Genomic DNA, 23,270 nt, shown 5'->3' with positions numbered 1-23,270 from the left:
AAATTAATTTAAATTGGAGAACAGAAGAATCAAGCGGCGGAATTAAATTTGGAATGGTTTTGGACCGTGGTTATCTTAGTTTTTAAATGCTATCTTCATGGATGGAATTTATGCAAGCCTTTTAAAATGGATTAAGTTTTCTTCTATTTTTTTCTTTTATTCTCTGTAACCTATCGACTAAAGTTTTCCTCTTTCATTGCTGTGGGTGTTCTAACCCATTTAAAGATTGGACTCTTTTTTCTAACTAAAAAAGATACAAAAGAAATAAGGAAATTTGCAACGGTAACAATGCTGCTCGGAGGCTGAAGGGTTTGTGTATTGGAGTTTGTGTATTGGAAATGGAACACTTTTTTTCTTTGCTGATTGTTTTGGCTTAGCACTGCAAGGTCTTACTTCTTGGTTATAGAGAGTGATAAGAAGGGAAGCATACAGATGTCCCTTTGAAGTATATTTCTAACCAGAGAAAAGTGAAAACAAATGTTTTGTGAATCTATGTTTAATTATATTAGTCTTCCAAGCTAGAGCAGCTATGTTTGTTAGCTGGAGAGAATGGCACAATTTCAAAAGCAAACAGAAATCTTGAGTTTGCAAAAGATATTTTCAGAAATACAGAAATTATCAAATACATATGAGAGGACAGAAAAGAAGCTGGAAGATTTAGAGCATATAACAGCAAAATATGATGAAGAAGTTGAGGATGTTTATCAAATGCAAAATGTGGTGGTTAAAACTCAAAAAATCTAAGTGGAAAATGAATATAAAGATATTAAATTTGCTGATATTTATAGTGATTGGTTGGTCTCTGAAAATGGAAAGAGTGGAATATTGAAAGAGGAATTAAAGTGAGGGGAAATTTATCCCAGAGGGCAAGATACAGAAGAAAAAACCAAAGAATCTATGGATTTAAAGAGAAAGATTTTATTAGCTATAGCATTGATAACATTACTGACAATCAGAGATAAGCTGATTAAGGAAACAGAAGAAGGGCATCAAGATTACACGAGAGATCTTATAAGCAAGGAGTTGCTAAGAGGAGTCCATACAAAGTTGATCAAGGAGATGATTAGAGATCTGACACCACAAATGGCAGACGATATGAAACTGTTTTGCTATTGGAAAGATACAGATTGATAGATGGAATAATATAATTTAAAACTAGTTAAACTTAGTGAAATTTATTGACATTAGATATAGTTTAAATAAATAATTGATAATGTTACTAATGTATACAATGTGTAGTGTTATGATGAGTATAATTGGATAGGAATATTGAATGGTACCCATGTAAGGAAGATTAGAAATCCCTTTGGATTATACATAAAGGTTAATAAAAAAGGGGGACCAATTTAGATATAGTTAAAGTTTTGATTATTAGTGGTAAAATGTTATGATACAGGATATAGTCAAATAAAGGCAGGATAAGAATAACAACGAATATACAGATATGGATATAATATAAGGAAACTGGATGTAAATTTTAAACAGTGATTTGGAAAGGAGGATTAGAAAACTTTGTTATTAAATACTATAGATGTTTAGCTAGAATAGGACATAAGGATTTAGTGTTAGTGGAGGATTTTAGAAATAGTAAATAAAATGCCAGTATGTAGTTATGTATTAAATTTTGGTATATTTTATGATGAAGAATCTTAAACAATTATAGTCAAATGAAAATGGAGATATGATGATGGTGACATGTATAAATATTTGAGTTAATGCTTGAATTAATATGAATTATGTTTGTTGACTGTGGAAGAGATGCACGGAAGTCTTTTTGTAACCAACTGACGTACTTTCTACAGCATGTAAAGAAGGATATTGTATTTGTTTTAAATTAAAAATAAAAAAAATATTTTAAAAAAAGAAATAGTTTCTCCTACCAAGATGAAAATTTTACTTGAAATCCTTGAAATTCTTTTTACTCAAGCATTAGAGTGGAACGATAAATCACCCCCTTTCTTTTACAGCCCCACTATCACTCAGTTTCTTTTAAACAGGGGCAGTCTTAGTAGAAATTAAAATGTTGAAAATTCTTACCCAGCCTCCACACTGTTTGTCCATACTTCTTCATTCGAAGCTGTCACAGCCTTGGGCAGCACACAGTGCCTGCCTTTTTCCCCCCACCGGATTGAGAGCTTCCACTGGATCAGATAAGGAGCTGGTGATTTCCTTATGATCTACAGAGGTTACCTCTCTTCTTCATCATCTCTTCAAGATGATTTAGGGTCATCAAGCCTCTGGCAGGGGGAATTCAACAACTTCTATCGAGCCCTATAGAAGAAATCGTATCGCTGTGACGTCAGCTCTGCCTTTCCTCCAATTATCAATAATACTCTTGATTACTCTTGATGTGGATTTTATTTTAGAATAAGTTTTTTCCTGAGTAGAATCACAAGAACATTTATAAAACTAAAAAGCAACAGTAACAATACTTATTTGGATTGAAATAAATATAGTTATCCAGCCCTACCTCTATACCAGAGGTGGTATTCAGCAGGTGCTGACCAGTTCAGGAGAACTGGTAGCAGAAATTTTGAGTAGTTCAGAAAACCAGTAACTATCCACATCTATTCTCTGCCTCCTGAGTCCCAGCTGATCGGGAGGGAATGGAGATTTTGCAGTAATCTTCCCCTGGAGTGGGGAGGGAATGGTGATTTTATAGTATCCGCCCCTGCCATGTCCACCAAGCCATGCCCACAGAATCGGTAGTAAAAAATTTTTTAATCCACTACTGCTGTATACGCAACAAAATATTGAGAATTTGACTATTATATGTCTTTTCGTGTGACATTATGGCTACCGCTAATTTTGTCATCAATAGAATATCAATCAAGAGGTCTAACCAAATAAGATCAAAGAAGGAGGGGACAATTGTAGGAAGATTTATGGCAGAAAAATATGCATTCCAACTTCTTTTAAAATGATATTTTGCAGCTTTAGGTAACTGACCCTATATAAAGATGAATCAAGCCATGGTCTTTCTGTTTGTGATTTCTCTAACTAAACTGATTTTTAAATATAATCAGCAATTTGTACTGAAAAAAAACTAGTTGGATAAAACTTCATGCATTCTATTTTAAAGCTTCATAATCTTCCCTTGCCAGTTCATTGCATTTTTAGGTCTGTAATTTTTCTCCATGTAATGAATTGTCACTTTTTTTAACGTTTGGGAAAATCCTTTTTAAAAAGAATTCTTTTATTTGGGTTTAAGTCTCTGGTATAGAAGATGAAAATTGTCTCATCCAGTTTCAGCCCACAAATCATTCCAACACAAATTCTTCTTGTCTCAGTTGTCACAGCTTTGGTCTAGCTAAAATAGGTGGCCATTTTAGTTATCAAGAAGGTTTTCTTTGGATCAAACAAGGAAATTGCTGATTCGTCGTGATCTACAAAGCACCCCTTCTTTGTTCACCACCCCTCCATTGTGGATTTAGCCCCATTGGTCTCCTGGCAAGCTGGTATAGGCTGGGTGTCACGGTGCTCACCAAGGTCCACTATCCCATAACCATCCTGCTGTGACACCTACCAATCAATCCTCACATGTGTCAGGCCTGGAAGTCATCTTTTACATTGGGCCTTCAGGGAAAGACAAGTTTTCTCACATCTGGGAAAATTTGACAAGTTTTCCCAGATGTGCCAATATGAGATCTCTAATAAAATGGAACATTGAGGAAACTCAATCCTCAGTGCCTTCTTTCGCTAGAAACCCCCGACAGCTCTCTTGCAAAAGGCTTTTAGCACTTGAGGGCTACCGGGCTGTCTGCCAGTAGTGGGAACTGCAGCCTAACCACCTCTCCCCCCCCATAAAATAAGTGTTCATGCAGCTAATCAATAAGGTACTACATGAGTACCTAAGGGGTTCTAGTTTATCTGGATGATATGGGAGCATGCGGCGGGGGTTTGCACGTGCATGCACGGGGCGGGGGGGTTGGACGCATTGCATTATGGATGTGGATGTGCATGCATTGTCAGCACGTGAGGACAAAAAGGTTAACCATCACTGCTCTAGGTTGTATAGAGGTCATTTATAATATTTATTTCATTGGAAAGGGTACCCTTTGTCCTAAGCTACCTGGGTGAAAAGTTGGGATGTGAAGGCAAGTAGGCTAGTCAAACAATTCCATGATAAATATCCTGATAAGCCAAAGGGTCCCCCTGGGAGTGGGGGGAGAGGTGATTAGGATTTTGATTTTAACCTTCTGTATTAATCTTGTTACAGTACACAATCTTCTGATGAAGGAGGGCAGCCTGTCAGGCCTGAAAGCCATCTTTTGCATTGGGCCTTCAGGCCTGCCACAACTAATGCTGTGGGGAAATGGGAGGGGGGCTTATATGAAGCATTTGAGATATATAGTCTAAATAACATTCCTTTCACAGAGAGTCAAGGACATCTTGCCCTGCACCTGGAGTGGTGTGACTGGGAGGCATCTCCAGTTGCGGCTGTGCCTGATTAGACCATGTGATGGACATGTGGAACCTTCATTTGGATGGGGAAAACCTGGAAGCTTTCAGATTCAGGTTTTCCCAGATATGCCAATATGAGAGTTCTAATAAAATGGAACTTTGATGAAACTGAAGCCTCGGAGTCTTCTTTCTTTAGGGGTGTTACTTGGAACCTTGACAATATGGTTGCATGATTTAACATTTCTACTATATATTTTTTTTCAGTAAATGACAGTGTTTTAGGAGCTGTTGCACATAATGGGGTATTGGTTGTTGCTTTAAGGGGGAAAAGATTGGCTGTCTTCAAGTGATAATTCTTTTCTGTTGAAGGACAGCTATTTAAATATTTGCATTGTCTTTTCTCAACTTTGGAATGAACTTGCCATAAGCAGTTTATTTCAATAGGACATGCTGAGTTGTTAACTTTATCCAGGTTGCAGACCTTATTTGAGAGTACCACCTGCTTAATATTATTGTAAAATATTTATTTTATTCAGTTCTTTATGTACAAGGACACCCTCTGCCATTCCAGATATTTTTGCAGTTTCTTCCCCACTACTGATAGTATTCACTAGAGCTGGTGATTGACAACATTGGAATGTATTGCTCTTTCCTGTATTGGAATGTGTTGCTCCTTCCCGTTTCCCACCTTCTGTTTTTTGCTAGCCTGGGGCTGCAAGTACAGTAGTACTGCTAATGGTGCTGTAAGGGGTGGGGTTGAATTTTAGAAACCTTGTACGGTTGGGGTGTAGTAGTAAAATTACTATTTTAACCCTTGCAGAAGATTAAGGGAATGGGGAAAATTGCCTCTATTGTTCTAGTTGATTTTTGCAAGGCTTAAAACAATCATTTAATTGGTTAAATATTCCAAAACTTTTTTTAAAAAAGCAAAAAAGGTCCACATTTTTGGTCCCATTATTTCTTAAGAGCCCCAAATAAGGTGTTGGGATTGAAGTTTGTCTCTTTTTATACCATCTAATTTAATTCCATGTCTCTGAGAAAGTAAATTTAGGAATGCATATTTTCTTATCTTGTAGGATTAAATGTAGTGATTATGTTTTATAATTCTTTTTTGTTTTTAAAACAGAGTCATCAACCTTTTCAGTTAAATGTGTGATTTTGTAATAGTAAAATTATACATGCATGCATGCACGCGTGCGCGCACGCGCGCACACACACACATACACACACACACCACTCTTTAGATGTAATCTTGTATTCTTTGAATGTTCAGTTTTTGGTCCATTAGTATAAAACAAGCTATTAACATTTTCACTCTAGCATCTGTAAAACTTAAGTAAACAAACTGTAAAAATATTTCCCTAAATATAAGTTATCTATTGATATTTTATTTCAGGACTATCACAAGTTCCAGACAAACTCTGTACTCATCATCACTGGGACATGGATATACTGCAGCAGCCTTGGCCCACTGTAGATCCTAAATATTTTCAATTGCCAGACATAGTAGAAGTGTCAGTACTGGTGAGTAAATGTGTTTTTACTTCAAGAATGACCAACAAGATATGTGTAATATTCTTGAATACTCATCACATCAAATTAATTGGGGAAGTATGTAGATGTATGTTTTGTTGTTCATTGTCTTCAAACATTTACTGTTTATATATTTTGGACCAAAAGACCCATTAGATCTCATGTTGGGGGGATGTCTTATTTTGTGGCTGCTCACCACAAAAATCCATTGCCTGAAAGAACTATTTATTGTTTTCTGGCCACTGCACATTATTTTTTAAGTTGCATTAATATAAAAATATATCTCCTTGCAGTAATAGGTTTGTGAAAGTATCTAAATGCAAATTCAAAATGCAAAACATTTTTGGGGAGTACTTCTTTTATTGATTGTTTTAGGAGTTGTTTGGGGACATCACGTAGAAGGTCAGCACAGAATGTAAAGCAATTTATAGAGAAAAAAACTGTAATAATGAGTGAGCTTATTGTTTACATATACTTTCTTACCCAAATAGATATAGAATATATTTTTATGTATACCTGTGCAATCTGTACTTAATTTTTTGTCCCTCCAGAACAATGCATGATTTAGTTATCATTCATTTCTGCTTACAAGAAATATGTCAAATGTGATGGAGATAAGTAAATATTCAAACATGTCGAAACATAGACCTTCCCTTTATATTTATATACCTTCTACAGAAGGAAATTCTAGTTTCAACTACAGGTAATCCCCAGGTTACAAGCGTTCCCATAGCAAACATTTGAAGATACATAATAATTCCCCCCTAGCGTTTATGAAGAAATCCCAAAATTATGAATCTTGTAATACCAACAGCAGTTGTTCACCCTTACGAACGACCACAGAGGTTCTGCAATATTCCTCCCCCCTGCTCCCCAGCCGGGTCTTCACAGGCACTTAGCCTGTGGAGACTCACTTACCTTGCAAATTTGTCCTCTCTGTCATGGTTTCATTACTTGCATTCATAGAGAACAAAGGCCTAACATACTGTGAGATCAGTAGCAAGAAATCTTGTGTAATCTTGTGGTTTAGGTCTCTATTCTTTGCAAATTGAGCTCTGGATGTTGCAAACAGAGGGAAGGCTTTGGTCCTTCTAGCCTTCCCTCCTTGCCAAAGCCTGGAAAGAGATTGCGTTCCTGTAGGCTTCAGCAGCCTTTTGCAAAAAGCCTTTGTTATCACTGTGGAGCTTGCAGGTCCCTCCGAAGCCCTGTCCCTACCAGCAAAGAGCTGCCAAAGCCTACAGGGCACAATCCTCAAGTACTTTGCACAAAAGAAAGCAGCCCTGAAAGGCTATGCGCAGCCTTTTCGGGCTGCTTTCTCGCCCCACATCAGTTTGACAAGTCCAGTGCCGAGAAAACAGCCCTGAAAGGCTGCACATGACCTTTCAAGCAGTGGTGGGATTCAATTTTTTTTACTACCAGTTCTGTGGGCATGGTGGTCATGTGAGTGGGAGGTCATGGGTAGGTGGGTGGTCATGTGAGGGGGGGCATGGCCAACTCATTGTCACTCCCACCCAGTCACATGGCACACACCCCCAGCCACACCTACCCAGATTTTGTGGCTCCCTGTGTTTTCTGTGGGAAATCGGTCATGTGACTAAGTGGGCGTGGCCAACTTGATTGGGGAAATTTCTCCTTAGTCCAACTCACAATAAAATAGGCCAATAAAATAGCAGTTTTCCAATATTTAGAATAGAATAGCAGAGTTGGAAAGGACCTTGGAGGTCTTCTAGTCCAACCCCCTACTTAGGCAGGAAACACTGCTACAACCACTTCAGATGAATGATTATCCAATCTCTTTTTAAAAACTTCCAGTGTTGGAGCATTTACAACTTCTGGAGGGAAGTTGTTCCACTGATTAATTGTTCTGTCAGGAAATTTGAGAGGCTCCTATAAAAATGAAGGAGTCAATCTATTTTCCAAAACACCAAACGGCACAACAAGAAACAATGGATGGAAACTAACCAAAGAGAGAAGCAACATAGGGCTAAGGAGAAATTTCCTAAGGGTGAGATCAGTAAACCAATGGAATAGCTTGCCTTCAGAAGTTGTGGGTACTCCATCACTAGAGGCTTTCAAAAAGAGTGAGGGAAGTACACCCCAAATGCACAGTGCCACGCACCACTAAAACAATGCAAAAAACATAAAACAGCCATTCCCCCTTTTAAAAAAAAGGCAACCCCAAAGCAAATGCAGCAGCTGAGAGGGAAATTAAGAGCAGCTGCTCAAGCTAATTGAAAGCCTGGATGTGCTGCCAAAAGCCATTAACCCTTCCAACTCTATTATTCTATGTTCTATATGTTCTAAATTGGGTGCTTCACAGCAGAAGCAATACAGCTGGCTGGACCACACATTCACTAAATTCATAGCCTGTATGATCAAGCTGCATCATTGTCCCCTCCTGTATTTTTCCCCCCAAGAACAAACAAGAAGTAGCCAACACTGCAGCACTATAAAAGGTCTTAGGAAACTCCAGGGAGTTTCAGCTGATCACAGAAGTGTTACTTTATACTCTTTATAATGAAAATGTTTGTAGTCTTTTCCTTCTTCCTGAAGGTTTTCCCTTCAAGTTAATCTCATCCCTAGGTGGGTGATTGATGAGTTTTCCTGCCCTAATCCTATCAATTTCTATTGTTTATTGACTTGATTCAGTGTGTATCGACTGTATTTCAGCTGCAACTGTTAAGTGGAGCTATTAACTGAAGGGAAAAAGAGGTTAAAAAAACCCTCTCTTGCACTTAATTTTAATCAGTTTTCTGAACTGCATAAGCAATTAACTAATGGTTCGCGAGAACCAGTTGAATCCCACTTGTGCTTTTCAGGCTGTTTTCTCAGCACCAGAGGACTCGTCAAGGGGCAAGAAAGAAGCCCCACAAGGCTGTGTGCGGCCTTTCGGGGTTGCTTTCTCAACGCCAGAGTCCTCATCAAGCTGATCTGGGTAAGAATGCAGGCCCAAAAAGCTGCATGTGGTCTTGCGGGGCTGCTTTCTCGGCATTGGAGGTCTCATTAAGCCCTTCACTGATGAGAAAGGAGGGAAAGAAACAGACTGGAGAGGAGACAGATCTTCATAAGGATGGGGGAAAGCAATTGTGGCAACCACAGGGGAGGGAGAATGAGGTACCTGTGGATCAGGGTAGGCCTTTAGTGGTTTGAAATAGGTGGCCTGTTCCCTCACTAGGCCCCTATAGCCTTCCCCACCCCAAGATACTTCATGTGCTTTTAATAAGCCACACATTCGCCCATGCATTTAATTAGTGAATGTGTGAGTGAAAGGGAGTGATGTCGTTCAAAGTACGAGATTCACTCCCTTTAATTCTCGAGTTACGGATGGAATGGACAGGGTCCCTTACATTCATAACTCAAGGACTACCTGCATGCCTGACACCATAGTACATTGGCTGGTTCTCATGCATGGTTTTTATAATTATGTTTTTCATACAACTGCATATATTTAAGTTAAGGAATGGGGCAGAAATTAAATGGAAAAGTAACTGAGATTGTGACTGAAGTTCCTTGTTTTAAATCAGTAAAAGACTGATATGGCTCTTCACTACCTCAGAATTACAGCATTCTATGTGTGTCGCGACCATTTTTGGGGAAATGAGCCTTAAACATTTGAAAAATTGTACTGGTTACCCCATTGAATGTAGAAGGAAACATTTTGGTATGAGAGCCTACCAACAAATAGTGCATGCAGAAAAAATGAGGCTGATGGTGACTCATCATGGGGTCATACTGGAGGCTCCAAATATCAGTTAGAACCTTGTCACACTAAGTTACACCATAAAAATGAGAATTACAAAGTTTAATAATTTTTTTTTTGAAAAAAGCACTGAATTCAATGTGATATTAATTCAAATTTGTTTTTGTGATCATAAAATGCTTGTAAATTACTATTTACTATGAAGGTTCAGCATTAAATGTAAGAATGTAAATAGCAGTAAGATTTATATACCGCTTCATAGGGCTTTCAGCCCTCTCTAAGCGGTTTTACAGAGTCAGCATATTGCCCCCACAGTCTGGGTCCTCATTTTACCTACCTCGGAAGGATGGAAGGCTGAGTCAACCCTGAGCCGGTGAGATTTGAACCGCCGAACTGCAGCTAACAGTCAGCTGAAGTGGCTGCAGTACTGCACTCTAACCACTGCGCCACCTCGGCTCTAAATTCCTGTCTTAATACCAAGAATAACTATTTAACCCCAGTTTTGTGTAACTGTTTCTTCAAAATGGCGCAGTAATAGCCATTATCAACTTTAGGCATCCATTTGAGCATATTTTCTATGTCATCTTGTTTTGCTTTGCATTGTGTGTGTACCTGTAACTCTGTCTTAGACACAGGCAATGTAACAGATGCAGCGGGTAGTGTTGATGAAGCAGGTTTCCCACGAACGCTCCTCGTCTTCTTTTCAAAGGCACGGATGGTGAACAGCAAAAGTTGTCTTGAACCTTACTGTTTAATGGGTCTGGATGAATTTTAGTTGTGAAACTTTAGCATATGGCACATTACTGTGCTGAAACTGCTTTGAACACATGGTGTAATTTTTAAAATGTGTGGGCTTCAACTGTATGATTTTGAACAGCTGGTGTTGCTTGGCTTTTTTCAGCAATCTTAGGAAAGAAACTGATGAAAAAGATTCTGCTGGTAGCATAGCACATTCAATTATGCTATGCATATTATCCACTTCTTGAATGCAAGAGTGCCTGGTACAGAAAACTTCATTTCAATGCTTTCAATGTTTGGGTGATTCCAAAGAAAATCTGTTATTACAAAAGACATATGTGAGTTCCTATTTTGTGGAACACAGTCTCTCCATAATGTTAGATGCACTGCATGTGGTTGATCTTGCACTACATTTTCCAAAATTTGTACCACACACTAGCTATATCATTTACAGCACGTCCTCCCATTAATTCCATCCAAAGGCACAGTACTCTTGTTCTGTATGTGATGTGTGAGCAGTCATATTGTAGAAGTTAAGTTTATGCTTGAAAAAAAAACCTGTTTGTACCAGATTTTGGCAAACTGATGACACTCTCCATGTCAAAACATATTACCAGCCTAGTTTTGTTCCTGCCTGTGATTTCTCATTAGATTCTTCTGTTGGATATGCGAATCATATTTCTTTTGTAGCATTTCTTTTACCCTATTTCCCCCCAAAATGAGACCTTCCCAGATAATAAGCCCAAATTGGACTTTTGAGCTCTTGTGCTAAAATAAGCCCTGCCCCTAAAAATAAGCCCTCCCTGAAAATATTGCAACACAGCAGCAGCCATGAGGTGACCACGCTCGCTTCCTCCTGCACTTTAAAAATAATAAGGCTTTCCCAAAAATATGGCCAAGCGCTTATTTCAGGCATCAAAAGAAAATAAGACCCTGTCTTATTTTTGGCAAAACATGGTACCTGCCCAATTGAAGAGGCAATTCTATATTCCTCACAAAGGTCACAGCGATCCTTTTTGGATATGAGGAATGTCAGGTTAAATTCATTGTTGATTACAGTTTGGTAGTAACAGAGTTTGCCTGTTTCAATTCCCATTTTGCTGCTTTTTTCTTTATACAGCTCGTACATGATGCTTACATTCAGTGAAGATTCAAGATACTCTTTTTTATTTCTAGCACGACAATAATGTGACTCTACCCTTGGAAATGAATTAATATGGTCAATTAATATTTGTCTGGCTGTAGCAAAGAATTGCTTATGGGAGTGCCTCCCCCTCTTATCTGTAGGTAAGGTAGAGGTTCCCCTCACACATATGTGCTAATTGTTCCCGACTCTAGGGGGTGGTGCTCATCTCCATTTCAAAGCCGAAGAGCCAGCTTTTCCATGGTCTTGTAGCCAGCATGACTAAAAGCCGAAGGCTCACGGAACACTGTTACCTTCCAGCAAAGGTGGTCCCTATTTTTCTACTTGCATTTTAACATGCTTTCGAACTGCTAGGTTGGCAGAAGCTGGGACAAGTAATGGGAGCTTACTCTGTTACACGGTGCTAGGGATTCAAACCACTGAACTGCCAACCTTCCGATTGACAAGCTTAGCATCTTAGCCATTGAGCCACCACATTCCTGGTAGTTAAATCTTTCTGGCTATGGTAAATTGTACACTGGCTTTTGACTGATTGCCAGTGTTCCTAGATAAAAATCCTTGCCAACACAAATTGCTGCATTTCCTATGTACATATGGTAGAAGGAAACTGAATTTGCACCTAGAAGGTTTTGTTTGTGATGCGGGATGAGGCACTGATTACCTGCATGTAGATTTGCCAATGTAATGTAACTTTTCATTAAGGCTCATAGCATTGTATGCTCTAAATATTGCTTCATGTTCCTCGGTCATCACTGTTGTGAAGCAAGCAAATTTGCAACTTTGCATACAGTCTTCCGTGACTTAATTTTTTTAGCAGATATAGTTTTCCCACATCTGCTTACATGGTATTTCCCTCTCTGACACTTTGTTTCCCTAATATTGGCTGCCCAAATTTTGGGTCATCTGTCTCTTCCTTGTAAGTTTTTTGATGTTACTACTGGTATGTCAGTGTTTACTTGATTCTCAATAGACGTAGGAGGATTGGCAACATCATCCATTTCCTGCCCAGAACAAAATGAAATATTTACTTATTAAAGTCAACTTAAATCACACCATCTTACTATTGCATTTTTGAAATTATTAACACCAAACAAAATGTAGAAACCTTTATTTACATTTCTTATATGGGGGCTATCCATTCAAAGTGGCATTACTAAGAAGAAAAGTTTTTCACACAGTGCCCCTTTAAGGCCTTGGTCTCCCTCACATGGTGGGCCTTTAAGGCCTAGGCCTCTGTTCTGGCAAACTCCCTCCTCCACATCTTCCTCACTAAAGCTTATGTTTGCTTAAGCTAATATTCTGGAACATACATATATACATACATACAGCCATTCTTATATACATAGATAACACACATCTAACCAGTGATGTGCAATGAGGATTATGGTTGGTGAGGTAAGAGCACGGCAGCGGCGAGAAGCAACATCCCCGCTGCTGTGTCCAACAGGCGTCTCGTGTTTATATCCGCCATAAATGCAAGATGCCTGTCGAACACAGCAGCGGGGACGGAGGAGGCAGTGCCGAAGCGGCGGGCGGTGGCTGTTACAGCGCCCGGCGGAGAGACGTGCACCGACCTGGAGCGGGAGTTCGGGCAGGCGGGGCTGGTGCCGCGGGCGGTGGCTGTTACGGTGCCCGGCGGAGAGACATGTACCGGGCTGGGCTTCGTCAGCTTCTCCCTGCCGGAGGACATGCAGCGGGCCCTGAGCAAGATCCACATCTTCGGCAGCCGCCAGGTCAGCCTGGCACTGGCGCGGCCCAAGAAGAAGCGGAGGGCGGCAGGAGAAGGTGGTGGCGGCGAAGAGGCCCCCTGGGAAGCGCCAGAGCCCCCCAAAGCCAGGGGGCTCCCCAAGAAGGCCTGACTGATGGCTGTTACGGCGCCCGCAACCTCAGCTTCAAGTGCACGGAAGAGGAGCTGAAGAGCGCCTTCGCTGCCTTCGGGACAGTCCTGGAAGCCTCCCTGCCCAGGAAGCCTGATGGGAAGCTCCGGGGCTTTGCCTTCATGCAGTTCAGAAATGTCCTGGAGGCGGGAAAAGCCCTGAAGGGTATGAACATGAAGGTGCTCCGCCGCCTCGCCCCCCCCCCCTTGGCCTCCTCCATCCTGCCGCTGTGTCCGACAGGCGTCTCTTGTTTATGGTGGACATAAACATGAGATGCCTGTTGGACACAGCAGTGGGGACGGAGGAGGCAGGGGGGCGAGGCAGCAGCCGGCAAAGAAAGGGGAGAGGAGGAGGAGGAAAGGGAGAGGGGAGCAGGACAGGGCTCCCAATGGGGGGAAGAGGGCTGCCCCTCTCTTCTCAAACAAATTGAGAGAGAGTTTGTTTGAGTGAAGTGAAGAAAGAAACACGCACGCACACACACACACAGACACACAAAAATTACTCACAATAAAAAATTACAAATTAAATTACAATAATTTTGAATTCCCCCCTCCCTCCGTCCGACCCACATACCTTTTCCAGCTGTGTCACAGAGGATTTCAACTCTCCTCTGGTCCGCCCGCCATGATGAAAATGTAAAAATAAAAAGGCAAGACCTGCTGCTGCCAGAGAAGGAGGTGAGAGAACCACTGCCTCCTTTGCATAAGGAATTTTCACCTTTTAACCCTTGCTTAACTCTGAGCAAGGGTTAAAAGGTGAAAAATTCCTTATGCAAAGGAGGCACGTGGTTATCTCGCCTCCTCCTGCAGTTAGCACTAAGCAAAGTCATCTACTGTGACTCTGGCAGCAACTACCTTAGCCTTTTTCCTTTTAATTTTCCTTTTCTTTTCATCATGACATTGGTGAGGCCCCGCCTCCGCTGCTTTCCCTGACTGCACGTCCCTGCTTCTAACTGCAGTGCCCTGCAAGGTGTATATTCGAGTGTGAGTCATAGCCACAATTATTACTAGGATCAAAATGCAGGGTTCTGGGCCTGCATTGCAATAGCGTTAGTGAATGGGATAGACTTAAAGCACAGAATACTCACTCATTTTCAATTAAAAGTTCCATATCCAATTGGTCATCTTCAGTTTCTGGAACATAATCGGATGCATTCGGTTCATAAAGGTCTGAACTTGCTTCTATATCATGGAAAAGAGACATTTCGGTATTCACATATCCAGAAACAGAGGCAAAGCTAAGCGCTGCAGTCTCCATCCTTGCTCCATTACATGGAAGCAGCCAAGCATAACAATTACCTGCTGCAAATAGAACTTGTAGTTAACAAAATAAGTTGTTAAAAATATAGGTTTATAGAACCTTGTCACACTCTTAACTCATTTTCAACCAAAATGTCAGATAGAACCCTGTAATTCTGAGGTAGCATCTTGTCTAGTTATTAGACCTAGTATTTCCATTGAAATTGGAACACAGACATATGTTAACTTTTTGAAGGAACTTCAGGAGTTTCCCAGAGGAAATTGGGACTTCAGAAGTTTCCTACTGGTAGGCAGTTCAGTCTGGTTCCTGGTGGACTTCTGGTAACAGATTAGTCCATTGTTGGACTCTACATTGTGTGTACAATTATTAGGCAAGTTGTATTTTGAAGGATTAATTTTATTATTGAACAATTCTGAAGGAACTGGCAGATGAGATCTCAGAACCACTGAACTATATCTTTCAAAAATCCTGGAGCACCAGGGAACTGCCAAAGGACTGAAAAAAGAACTGATATAGTTCCCATCTTCCAAAAAAAGAAAACAATAGATCCAGGAAACTACAGACCTATCAGCCCGACATCAATACCAGGGAAGATTCCAGGGAAAGATAATCAAGCAACAAATCAGTGAACACCTAGAAGCAAGCAAAGTAATAATCAAAAGCCAACATGGATTTGTCAAAAACAAATCCTGCCAGACTAATCTTATTGCATTCTTTGACAAAATGACAAAATTAGAGGACCAAAGGAATACTGTCGATATAATTTACTTGGACTTCAGTAAGGCATTTGTTAAAGTAGACAATAACTTAGTACTATATAAAGTAGAAAAATGTGCGTTAGACAGCATCACCACCAGATGGATTCGTAACTGGCTGACCAACCGCACTTAACGTGTAATCCACAATGGAACTGCATCTACATGGAAGGAAGTATGCAGTGGAATACCCCAGGGCTGTCTTTTAGGCCCAGTACTCTTCCACATCTTCATCAATGACTTGAATGAGTGGATAGATGGGGAACTCATCAAATTTGCAGATTGGCTTAAGATACAGAAGGATCTTGGCAAACCTGGACATTGGGCACTATCTAATAAAATGAAATTCAATGATGAAAAGAGTAAAGTTCTACATTTAGGCAAGAAAACGAAATGTACAGGTACAGTATATGTGGTACCTTGCTCAATAGTAGTAACTGAGAGAGGGATCTTGGAATCCTAGTGGACAACCATTTAAATATGAGCCCATAATGTGCAACAGCTGCCAAAAAAGCCAACACAGTTCTTGGCTGCATTAACAGGGATAGAATCAAGGTCATGTGAAGTGTTAGTACCACTTATAATGCCTTGGTAAGGCCATACTTGGAATACTACATTCAGTTTTGGTCAACACGATGTAAAAAGATGTGGAGACTCTAGAAAGAGTGCAAAGAAGAGCAACAAAGATGATTAGGGGATTAGAGGCTAAAACATATGAAGAACAGTTGCAGGAACTGGGTATGTCTACTTTAATAAAAAGAAGGACATGGAGAGACATAATAGTAGTGTTCCGATATCTTAGGGGCTGCCACAAAGAAGAGGGAGCGAAGCTATTCTCCAAAGCACCTGAGGGTAGGACAAGAAGCAATGGGTGGAAACTAATCAAGGAGAGAAGCAATTTAGAACTAAGGAGAAATTTCCTGACAGTTAGGACAATTAATCAGTGGAACAACTTGCCTCTAGAAGTTGTGAATGCTTCAACACTGGACGTTTTTAAGAAGATGTTGGATAATCATTTGTCTGAAGTGATGTAGGGTTTCCTGCCTAAGCAAACAGTTGAATTAGAAGACCTCCAAGTCCCTTCCAACTCTGCTGTTATGTTATATTATAAACTACACTGCTCTCGGTCAATCTAATCAATCTAAACCAATCCAATTCAAAATGTTAATAAACCTCAAACCTCAATATTTAAGAAAGTAAAAGTGAGGTTTTGGCTTTCTTAGGAAAATATCTATGTGTACACTATTACTGGGCAACTGTTGGCGTGCAGAATAATTATACAACTAAATGAAAAATGAAAATTTGCCCATCTCACTTGTTTACTTGCCTCGGTTAAAGTGAAAATAATCAACAAACAACTCAAAATGTACAAATAAGCATTTCTAACATTAAAAAAAATCGGTGATCAATATAGACACCCCTTTTTCAGTAAAAATCATAAACCTTCTATTCATGGAGCTGTCAGGCGCATGGAACACTGTTACCTTCCCACCAAATGTCGTCCCTATTTTTCTACTTGCATTTTTTATGTGCTTTCGAATTGCTAGGTTGACAGAAGCTGGGACAAGTAACAAGAGCTCACTCTGTTACACAATGCTAGGGATTCAAACCGCCGAACTGCTGACCTTTCTGATCAACAAGCTCAGTGTCTTAGCCACTGAGTCACCATGTCCCACCACGTTGCTTTCCTAGACAATTGTAATTTGGTCTGGGTTGGCATAACATACTCCATTATTTCCATTTGATGTTGGTTCTATCCCTGCTCATTTTTAGCCAATAGTTTAACCAACTCATGGAAATTATATAATAAAGGTTGCCACAAATTGTGGATTTTGTACAGATTTTGACATAATGAAATTCACATCTTATTTGATTGTAACTCCAGACTTTATTACAAGATTATCTTGGCTACAGTAGGCTTTTTCAAAAAACAATTTAATAGTATGAAATGAGATTAAAATACTCTGGAAATAACTATACAAACTCATGTTATAAAGACCATTTATTATCTTTCATTTTGTAAGATGAAAAAAAATAGACAGACTCTTTTTTATTAAGAGTTTCTGGAAGCCTGTTGTCAATAGCAATATTTGAACTGTTACAAAAATATTTTCTGCTTTACAGTACAGATAGTCCTTGCTTAATGATCATTTATTCAGTGATTGTTCAAAATTATGATGGTGCTGAACAAATGGTGGTTATGATTGATCCTTGAAATTACAGTTATTCCAGCAACCCTGTGGTCACAGAATAAAAATTCACAATTGCAGCATGTGCTTCAATTTCCCCACCCATTTCCTATTTCCCTCTCATCCCTGCCCTTAGTTGCCCTGCACTCTACTGCCACAATCTAACCTTGCCAACCCCAGCTAATATTTATTGTGATGTTTCACTCATTGTTGGCACAAAATCTAGGTTCTGATGAAACACACTGCTATCCTGCGTTCTTTGCTGGGTTGCTGCCTCTTTCATCTCCAGGCCATTTGGCAAATAAGGCTCTGCTGCCTTGCTGTGCTCACATCCCAGAGGTATGCCCTCCCCCCAGTGTCTAGATCAGACATGTTAAACTCAAGGCCCATGGGCCAGATTCCGATCCATAATGTGGCCTGCGGGGCCACCCTAGAGACAGTGAGAGACCAGCCCCCACCGCCCCTGTTGCTTGGGTGCACACACAGGAGGCAGTGAGCATGCAGACCTGGCATCCCAGGTAAAATGGAAATGCTCAGAATGCGATCATTCTGAGGAGCAAGACAGTTGCGAGGGATGCCGGCCCCCATACGCTCACTGCCTCCTGTGCATGCACTTATGGTTAGTGAGTGCCAAAACTGGAGTGCATGTGTGCACGTGCCCTTGCTGCTCAGCCCTGCTTCCTAGGTCCGTGGTGGTGAACCTATGGCATGAGCCAGAGGTGGCACACAGAGCCCTCTGTGGACATGGCGTGGCAGCCAGCTGCTCTTCCAGGTTCTACCACATGCATGCATGACTGACAGCTCGTCCGGTGCACATGCTCACTGGCCAGGTGCTCTCTTCTGGGTTTCAGCGCACCAGCTGGCGGGACAGAACCTGGAAGAGCCACTGCACCATGCCCACATAGAGGGCTCTGCATGCTAACTTTGGCACGTGTGCCATGGGTTCGCCATTATGGACCTAGGGAGCAGGGCTGAGCAGCAAGGGCAGACCCGCAAGGGTGGCCCCATGGGTCAAATCTAAGGCTGATCATGTCCTCTGCTGGATGTCCACCATGAAGTTGTAGTAAAACAGCAGTGCCATGTCCAGCAGCAGAACCTCCGTTGCCTCCATGGTCCACTTACCGGCCCAATCTCGCAGCCCACAAGACTCCCCTTTCACTGGGATTGTCCCTACAAATGCATGGGAAAGTCATAGCACTGATAGTACAGACACTGGCAGTACTGGCAACATCTTCCCCTCCCCTCATCCCTTCCTGGGCGCAGAGGAAGGAAGAAAAGAAGGAAGGAGGGAGATGGGAGGAAGGAATAGTTAACTCTGCTCTCTAGGAAGAAGCATTTATTGAAAAGCTTGCCTGCACATACAAATGCAAAAGATATGTGAATGCTTTCCTTTCAAACAGGAGATTAGACAAATGATGGTCATTAGAAGCATTTCTGTGTATTTATATTAGGCTGTCCTCTAAAACACTTTTCAGACAAATATGTCATCAAAATATTCAAAACCATGTAATCCCAAATTTCATCTATCAATAGCACAGATTCAATCTCTCAAAGCTGTGTGTGTCAGAATATGCAGGCAGATTAGCAGCACGAAAGGAGGAGTAGATGATGGGGAAGAGGGGCTTATATTTAACCTAATGAGAAATGCCATGGGAAGGAAGTAAGGAAGAAAGATGAAAAAGGAAAAGGGGGCAGGAGGAAGGAAGGAATGAAATGGAACATTGATCTTATCTGAACAGTCTTTCTCTGGGCATTGCGGGAGAATCCAAACATGGGTTAACTTCTGTCTATCTAAGTTGTAAAGTTTCGGTCATGCTTCCTCTGCTCTACTGAGTCCAGTTTTTTAACGAGAGCATGGTCCAGCTGAAGACATGGTATGCTCAATGTATTCTGATTACTCCTGGACACTGGACCCAGGGTGGGGTTGGTAAGACCAACATTCCTTCTCCTGTGCGCTGCTTGGAGAATCCAAGTATGGGACATACCCAAGCTTAATGTCTCAAGGGTAGGAAACAGGCTGGTCCAGGGCAGTTGGTAGGCTCCAGATCTCGTTCCAACCGGTATGGTTGGAACGGGCCCAGCGTCGCCCACATGGATGCACGGTGCGCGCATGTGTTGTAGCTGCAAATAACACTTCCACAAGTCTCCGTGACACTCCAGCTGCTCGACGGAGCATTGCACAAGCACTGTATGTGCCATGAACATGCACAGAAGCACCAAAAGCTTTAAAACACGGTAAGGAGCTTGGGCAGGTGGGTGGGCCCTCAGGAGCACCATACTGGAACGGTACCTGGTGCTCCGGGCAGACTCCTGTACGTCCATACCAGGGCGTACCACCTGCAACCCACCACTGGTCCAGGGTCTCTAGGCTAGAGTGAACCCCTTGTAGGACTCATTTCCAAAATGACGCCTCAGCAGAGGTGAACTTGTCCAATTTGTAATTCCTGACAAAGGGTGACGGAAATGCCCAAGTCACCACCCTACAGATCTCCTCAATAGATTCTTGTATTGCCCAGGTGGCCGTGGTGGTGGCGCTTCTGGTGGAGTGCACTGTTATGTGGCCTGCGACCAGTCTGGCCTGATGTTCATAGGCCAGTTCAGTGCATGCCTTCAACCAGCACCCTATGGTGGATGGAGTCACCTTTCTTTCCATAGACGCCGGTTGGAAGGAGATGAACAGGGATTCTGTCCGTCAGAATGAAGCAGTCCATTTTATATAGAGTGCAGAGTGCCTTTCTGACACCCAAAGTATGCCAATGCCATTCCCGGGGGTGACGGGGTCCCAGGCAAAAGTTTGGTAACCATGCCCTGTGAAACCAGGAATTTACTTGGTGATGAAAGATGGGTCCAGCCACAGAATGACTCTGTCGGGGTGGAAAATGCATAAGTCCTCTCTTACTGATAAAGCTACCAATTCTGAAATCCTAGCCGATGTAATGGCTACAAGGAAAGCACTCTTAAATGTCAGAAGCAGGAGCTTAGTGGTCCTCAATGGCTCGAACAGTGTAAAAGAGAGCACCAATAGTACTGTGGGAAGGTCCCAGGTGGGCTACCGATGTACCACTGGGGGCTTCAAGTTTGTAGTTCCCTTTAGGAAACTACGCATCCTTGGTTGCTGATTAAGTGATTGCTGGTCATCACGTGCCAATACTGTGGACAAAGCAGCCGCCCTGCCTGCAGAAAATCCAGGATTTGCAGAATCGACACCAAAATGGGGTCAATGTGGTCCTTGGAGCACCATTTACAGAAGGCTGTCCAAGTCACGTTGTAAATCCTAATGGTTGAAGGCCTTCAGAACTTCTGGTGGCACCGTAGGTGTTGAAAGATGCTCCTGTTGGAACGCCAGCCCCATGATCGCGTATAAGCTGCTAGAACAGCGTAAATCAGCTGTCTAGCAACTTGAAAACTTTCCCCTCAGGAAAAGAGAGGGACGTGAGCAGCTGGGCAAAGGTAGAGTTCTCCTAGACCCCCAGGAGCAATTCTGGGGCTCAAAGGGTGAGAGCTCCCCAACAGCCCGATAGAGCTCCGCATCCTGGACGTTTCTGCTGTAGCAGAACAAAATGCTGCGACCATCCCTCAAACGACACTTTAATCTACATTTGAATAAGAAGCAGGCAGAGCAAAGACAGGAGTGTTTATAATTGCAAGTACAAACTTTAACTCTGATGCAGTATTACTTCCTTCTGTAAAGAATGAGGGGAACAAAAGGGAAATGAAGATGGCGCCTGAAAGTTAAAGGGTGTGGTGAAAGTGAAAATGAAAAGAAAAGTACTTATTAAGTGCTTGTTAACGTCCTTAACCTTGTTCTAATCAATGGACTTAACTTTAAAAGAACAAAGAACTCAATATTAAAGAAACCAGCATTGGTTTAGTAATAAACTATAAGATTTAAAAAGATTTGGGGATTAAGTTGACTTTTTGGACTCAATAATTTGGCTGCTGGAAAGTGTGATTTGAATATTTGGAAATGGATTCAAAGCAAACAAAAATTGGTACTCTCAAGAGCCCTGGAAGTTCCCCAGCTCAGCCATCCAAACTGCAGTCTTTCTTACCCCCAGCGGATACACAAATACTGACACTTGAAGCCCTCCAAAGCGCTTTAAAGGCACAAGCCTCTGTTTTGCAAGAAAAAATTACAACTGCTTTTAAAGATGTGTCTGACAAAATGTCTGAAATTAAGGATTTAATCCAAACCCGCAATCAACAAATAAGAGAGCATATTATGAATGCATTTAAGGGCTTGCTTGGTTATGTAACATCGCTGCAGGATAGGATGGAAGAAATTAATCAGTCTAATGTGAACTTGGAGAACAAAGTTGATGAGGCTCAAATCAAGATTGATAAGATAGAGGCAGAAGTTACAATGATACAGTATAGAGCGATGGAATTTGCTTTGAGAATAAAAGGCCTGAAAGAAAATAACCAAGAAAATCTTAAAGAGATTTTTGCAGAAGCTTTTGCTCAGCTAATTGGCGAACGAAAGGCAAAATATGGTTGGCAGATTGACAAAATCTATCGTGTTAACTCATGGATTGCTAGACAGAGACAACTACCAAGAGATATTGTAATCTATTTTGTTACCAGGAAAACAAGGAATGGAATATTACAAACGACTTTTAAAAACAAGCTACAGGTGACAGGACAGGAGGTGGCAGTACTGAAGGAAATTTCCCCTAAAATGTTGAGATCCAGAAAGGACTATGCATTCCTAGTTGATGAACTTAGAAATCGCCAGATACAGTATAGATGGGTGGTTTCAGACGGATTGGTGGTGAAATATTTAGGAGAAAGATATCGTCTTAATTCAGTTTGGAAGGCAAGAGATTTTTACATTAAGGTATTAAAGGCTGGATACCCACCATCTTCAGGAGCCAGAAGAAGGAAAGAAGCAGGGGAGGCTAGAAAGAAAGCTACCCAGGTACAAGCCCAAGGAAGTGCCCTGAGTACACAAGAAGATTTAATGCAACTTTCAGGTGCTGTTCAAGCCTTGGAATTATTTGAGGAGGCAGAAGGAGTTATGGAACAAAGACAAACTTGAGCGGTAACTAAATGTAAAGAACAAGAATTAAAGATGCAACAAGCTCACACAACAACCCAAGAAACTATAAATACAAATACAGAAGCTGTGGGGGGAACCAGACTGAAGAAGAAATTCCAGCAGGATTTCCAGGCAGCTCTTTAAAAACTTCAGGGGGCTAAAGATGACAATTAAATTTTTAACCTGGAACGTTAATAGCTTAAATTCACCACAAAAAAAAGGGGGGGGGGGAATTCACTATTTGAAACAATTCAAAAATGATGTAATTTGTTTGCAAGAAACACATATTGGAACAAATGACCAGAAATATTTGATAAATGCAAGACTGGGAATACACTTTGTGGCATCTGCTCTGGAAAAGAAAAATGGCATATTTAAGGAAAGCCTTAAAGGCTAAATTAATTGAAGCAGATCCTCAAGGAAGATATATTGCAATTGAATTGTTAATAGAAGGAAAAAAAATACTCTTAACAGGAGTATATGTTCCCAATCAACAACAAGAAAATTTTTACAAGTTGCTGCATACTAAATCAATAGTGGGATTATAGATCATGTGTATTATTGGGTGACTGGAACGGAGTATTGGATACTATGAAAGACAAGAAGGGACTTTTGCAAAATACTCAAATACG

General features: G+C 41.2%; 2 protein-coding genes across 2 annotated transcripts in view; both read left to right on the top strand.

Annotated features, from left to right (window-relative positions):
• The window catches only part of LARS2 (leucyl-tRNA synthetase 2, mitochondrial), a 155,549-nt gene that overhangs the window by 112,135 nt on the left and 20,144 nt on the right, over nucleotides 1-23,270 (top strand). The window contains exon 20 of the mRNA XM_014062366.2: nucleotides 5,801-5,928. Within this exon, the coding sequence (XP_013917841.2) occupies nucleotides 5,801-5,928 (128 nt within the window). The remainder of the gene's footprint in view (nucleotides 1-5,800; nucleotides 5,929-23,270) is intronic.
• Nucleotides 21,482-22,735, top strand: LOC148045855 (uncharacterized). The gene has a single exon (XM_087711850.1). It carries the CDS (start codon nucleotides 21,568-21,570, stop codon nucleotides 22,636-22,638), a length of 1,071 nt encoding a protein of 356 aa, XP_087567976.1. The 5' UTR covers nucleotides 21,482-21,567; the 3' UTR covers nucleotides 22,639-22,735.

This window comes from Thamnophis sirtalis, unplaced genomic scaffold (assembly GCF_051295495.1).
Source record: "Thamnophis sirtalis isolate CommonGarterSnake01/CBP01778 unplaced genomic scaffold, rThaSir2_p1.2 scaffold_4, whole genome shotgun sequence".
NCBI lineage: Eukaryota > Metazoa > Chordata > Lepidosauria > Squamata > Natricidae > Thamnophis > Thamnophis sirtalis.
Note: the sequence above shows the minus strand (reverse complement) of the source record. Positions and strands in the feature narration are given on the sequence as shown.

Coding starts and splice junctions, on each gene's coding strand:
- LOC148045855 (XM_087711850.1), top strand. CDS start 21,568: ATGGATTCAAAGCAAACAAAAATTGGTACTCTCAAGAGCCCTGGAAGT.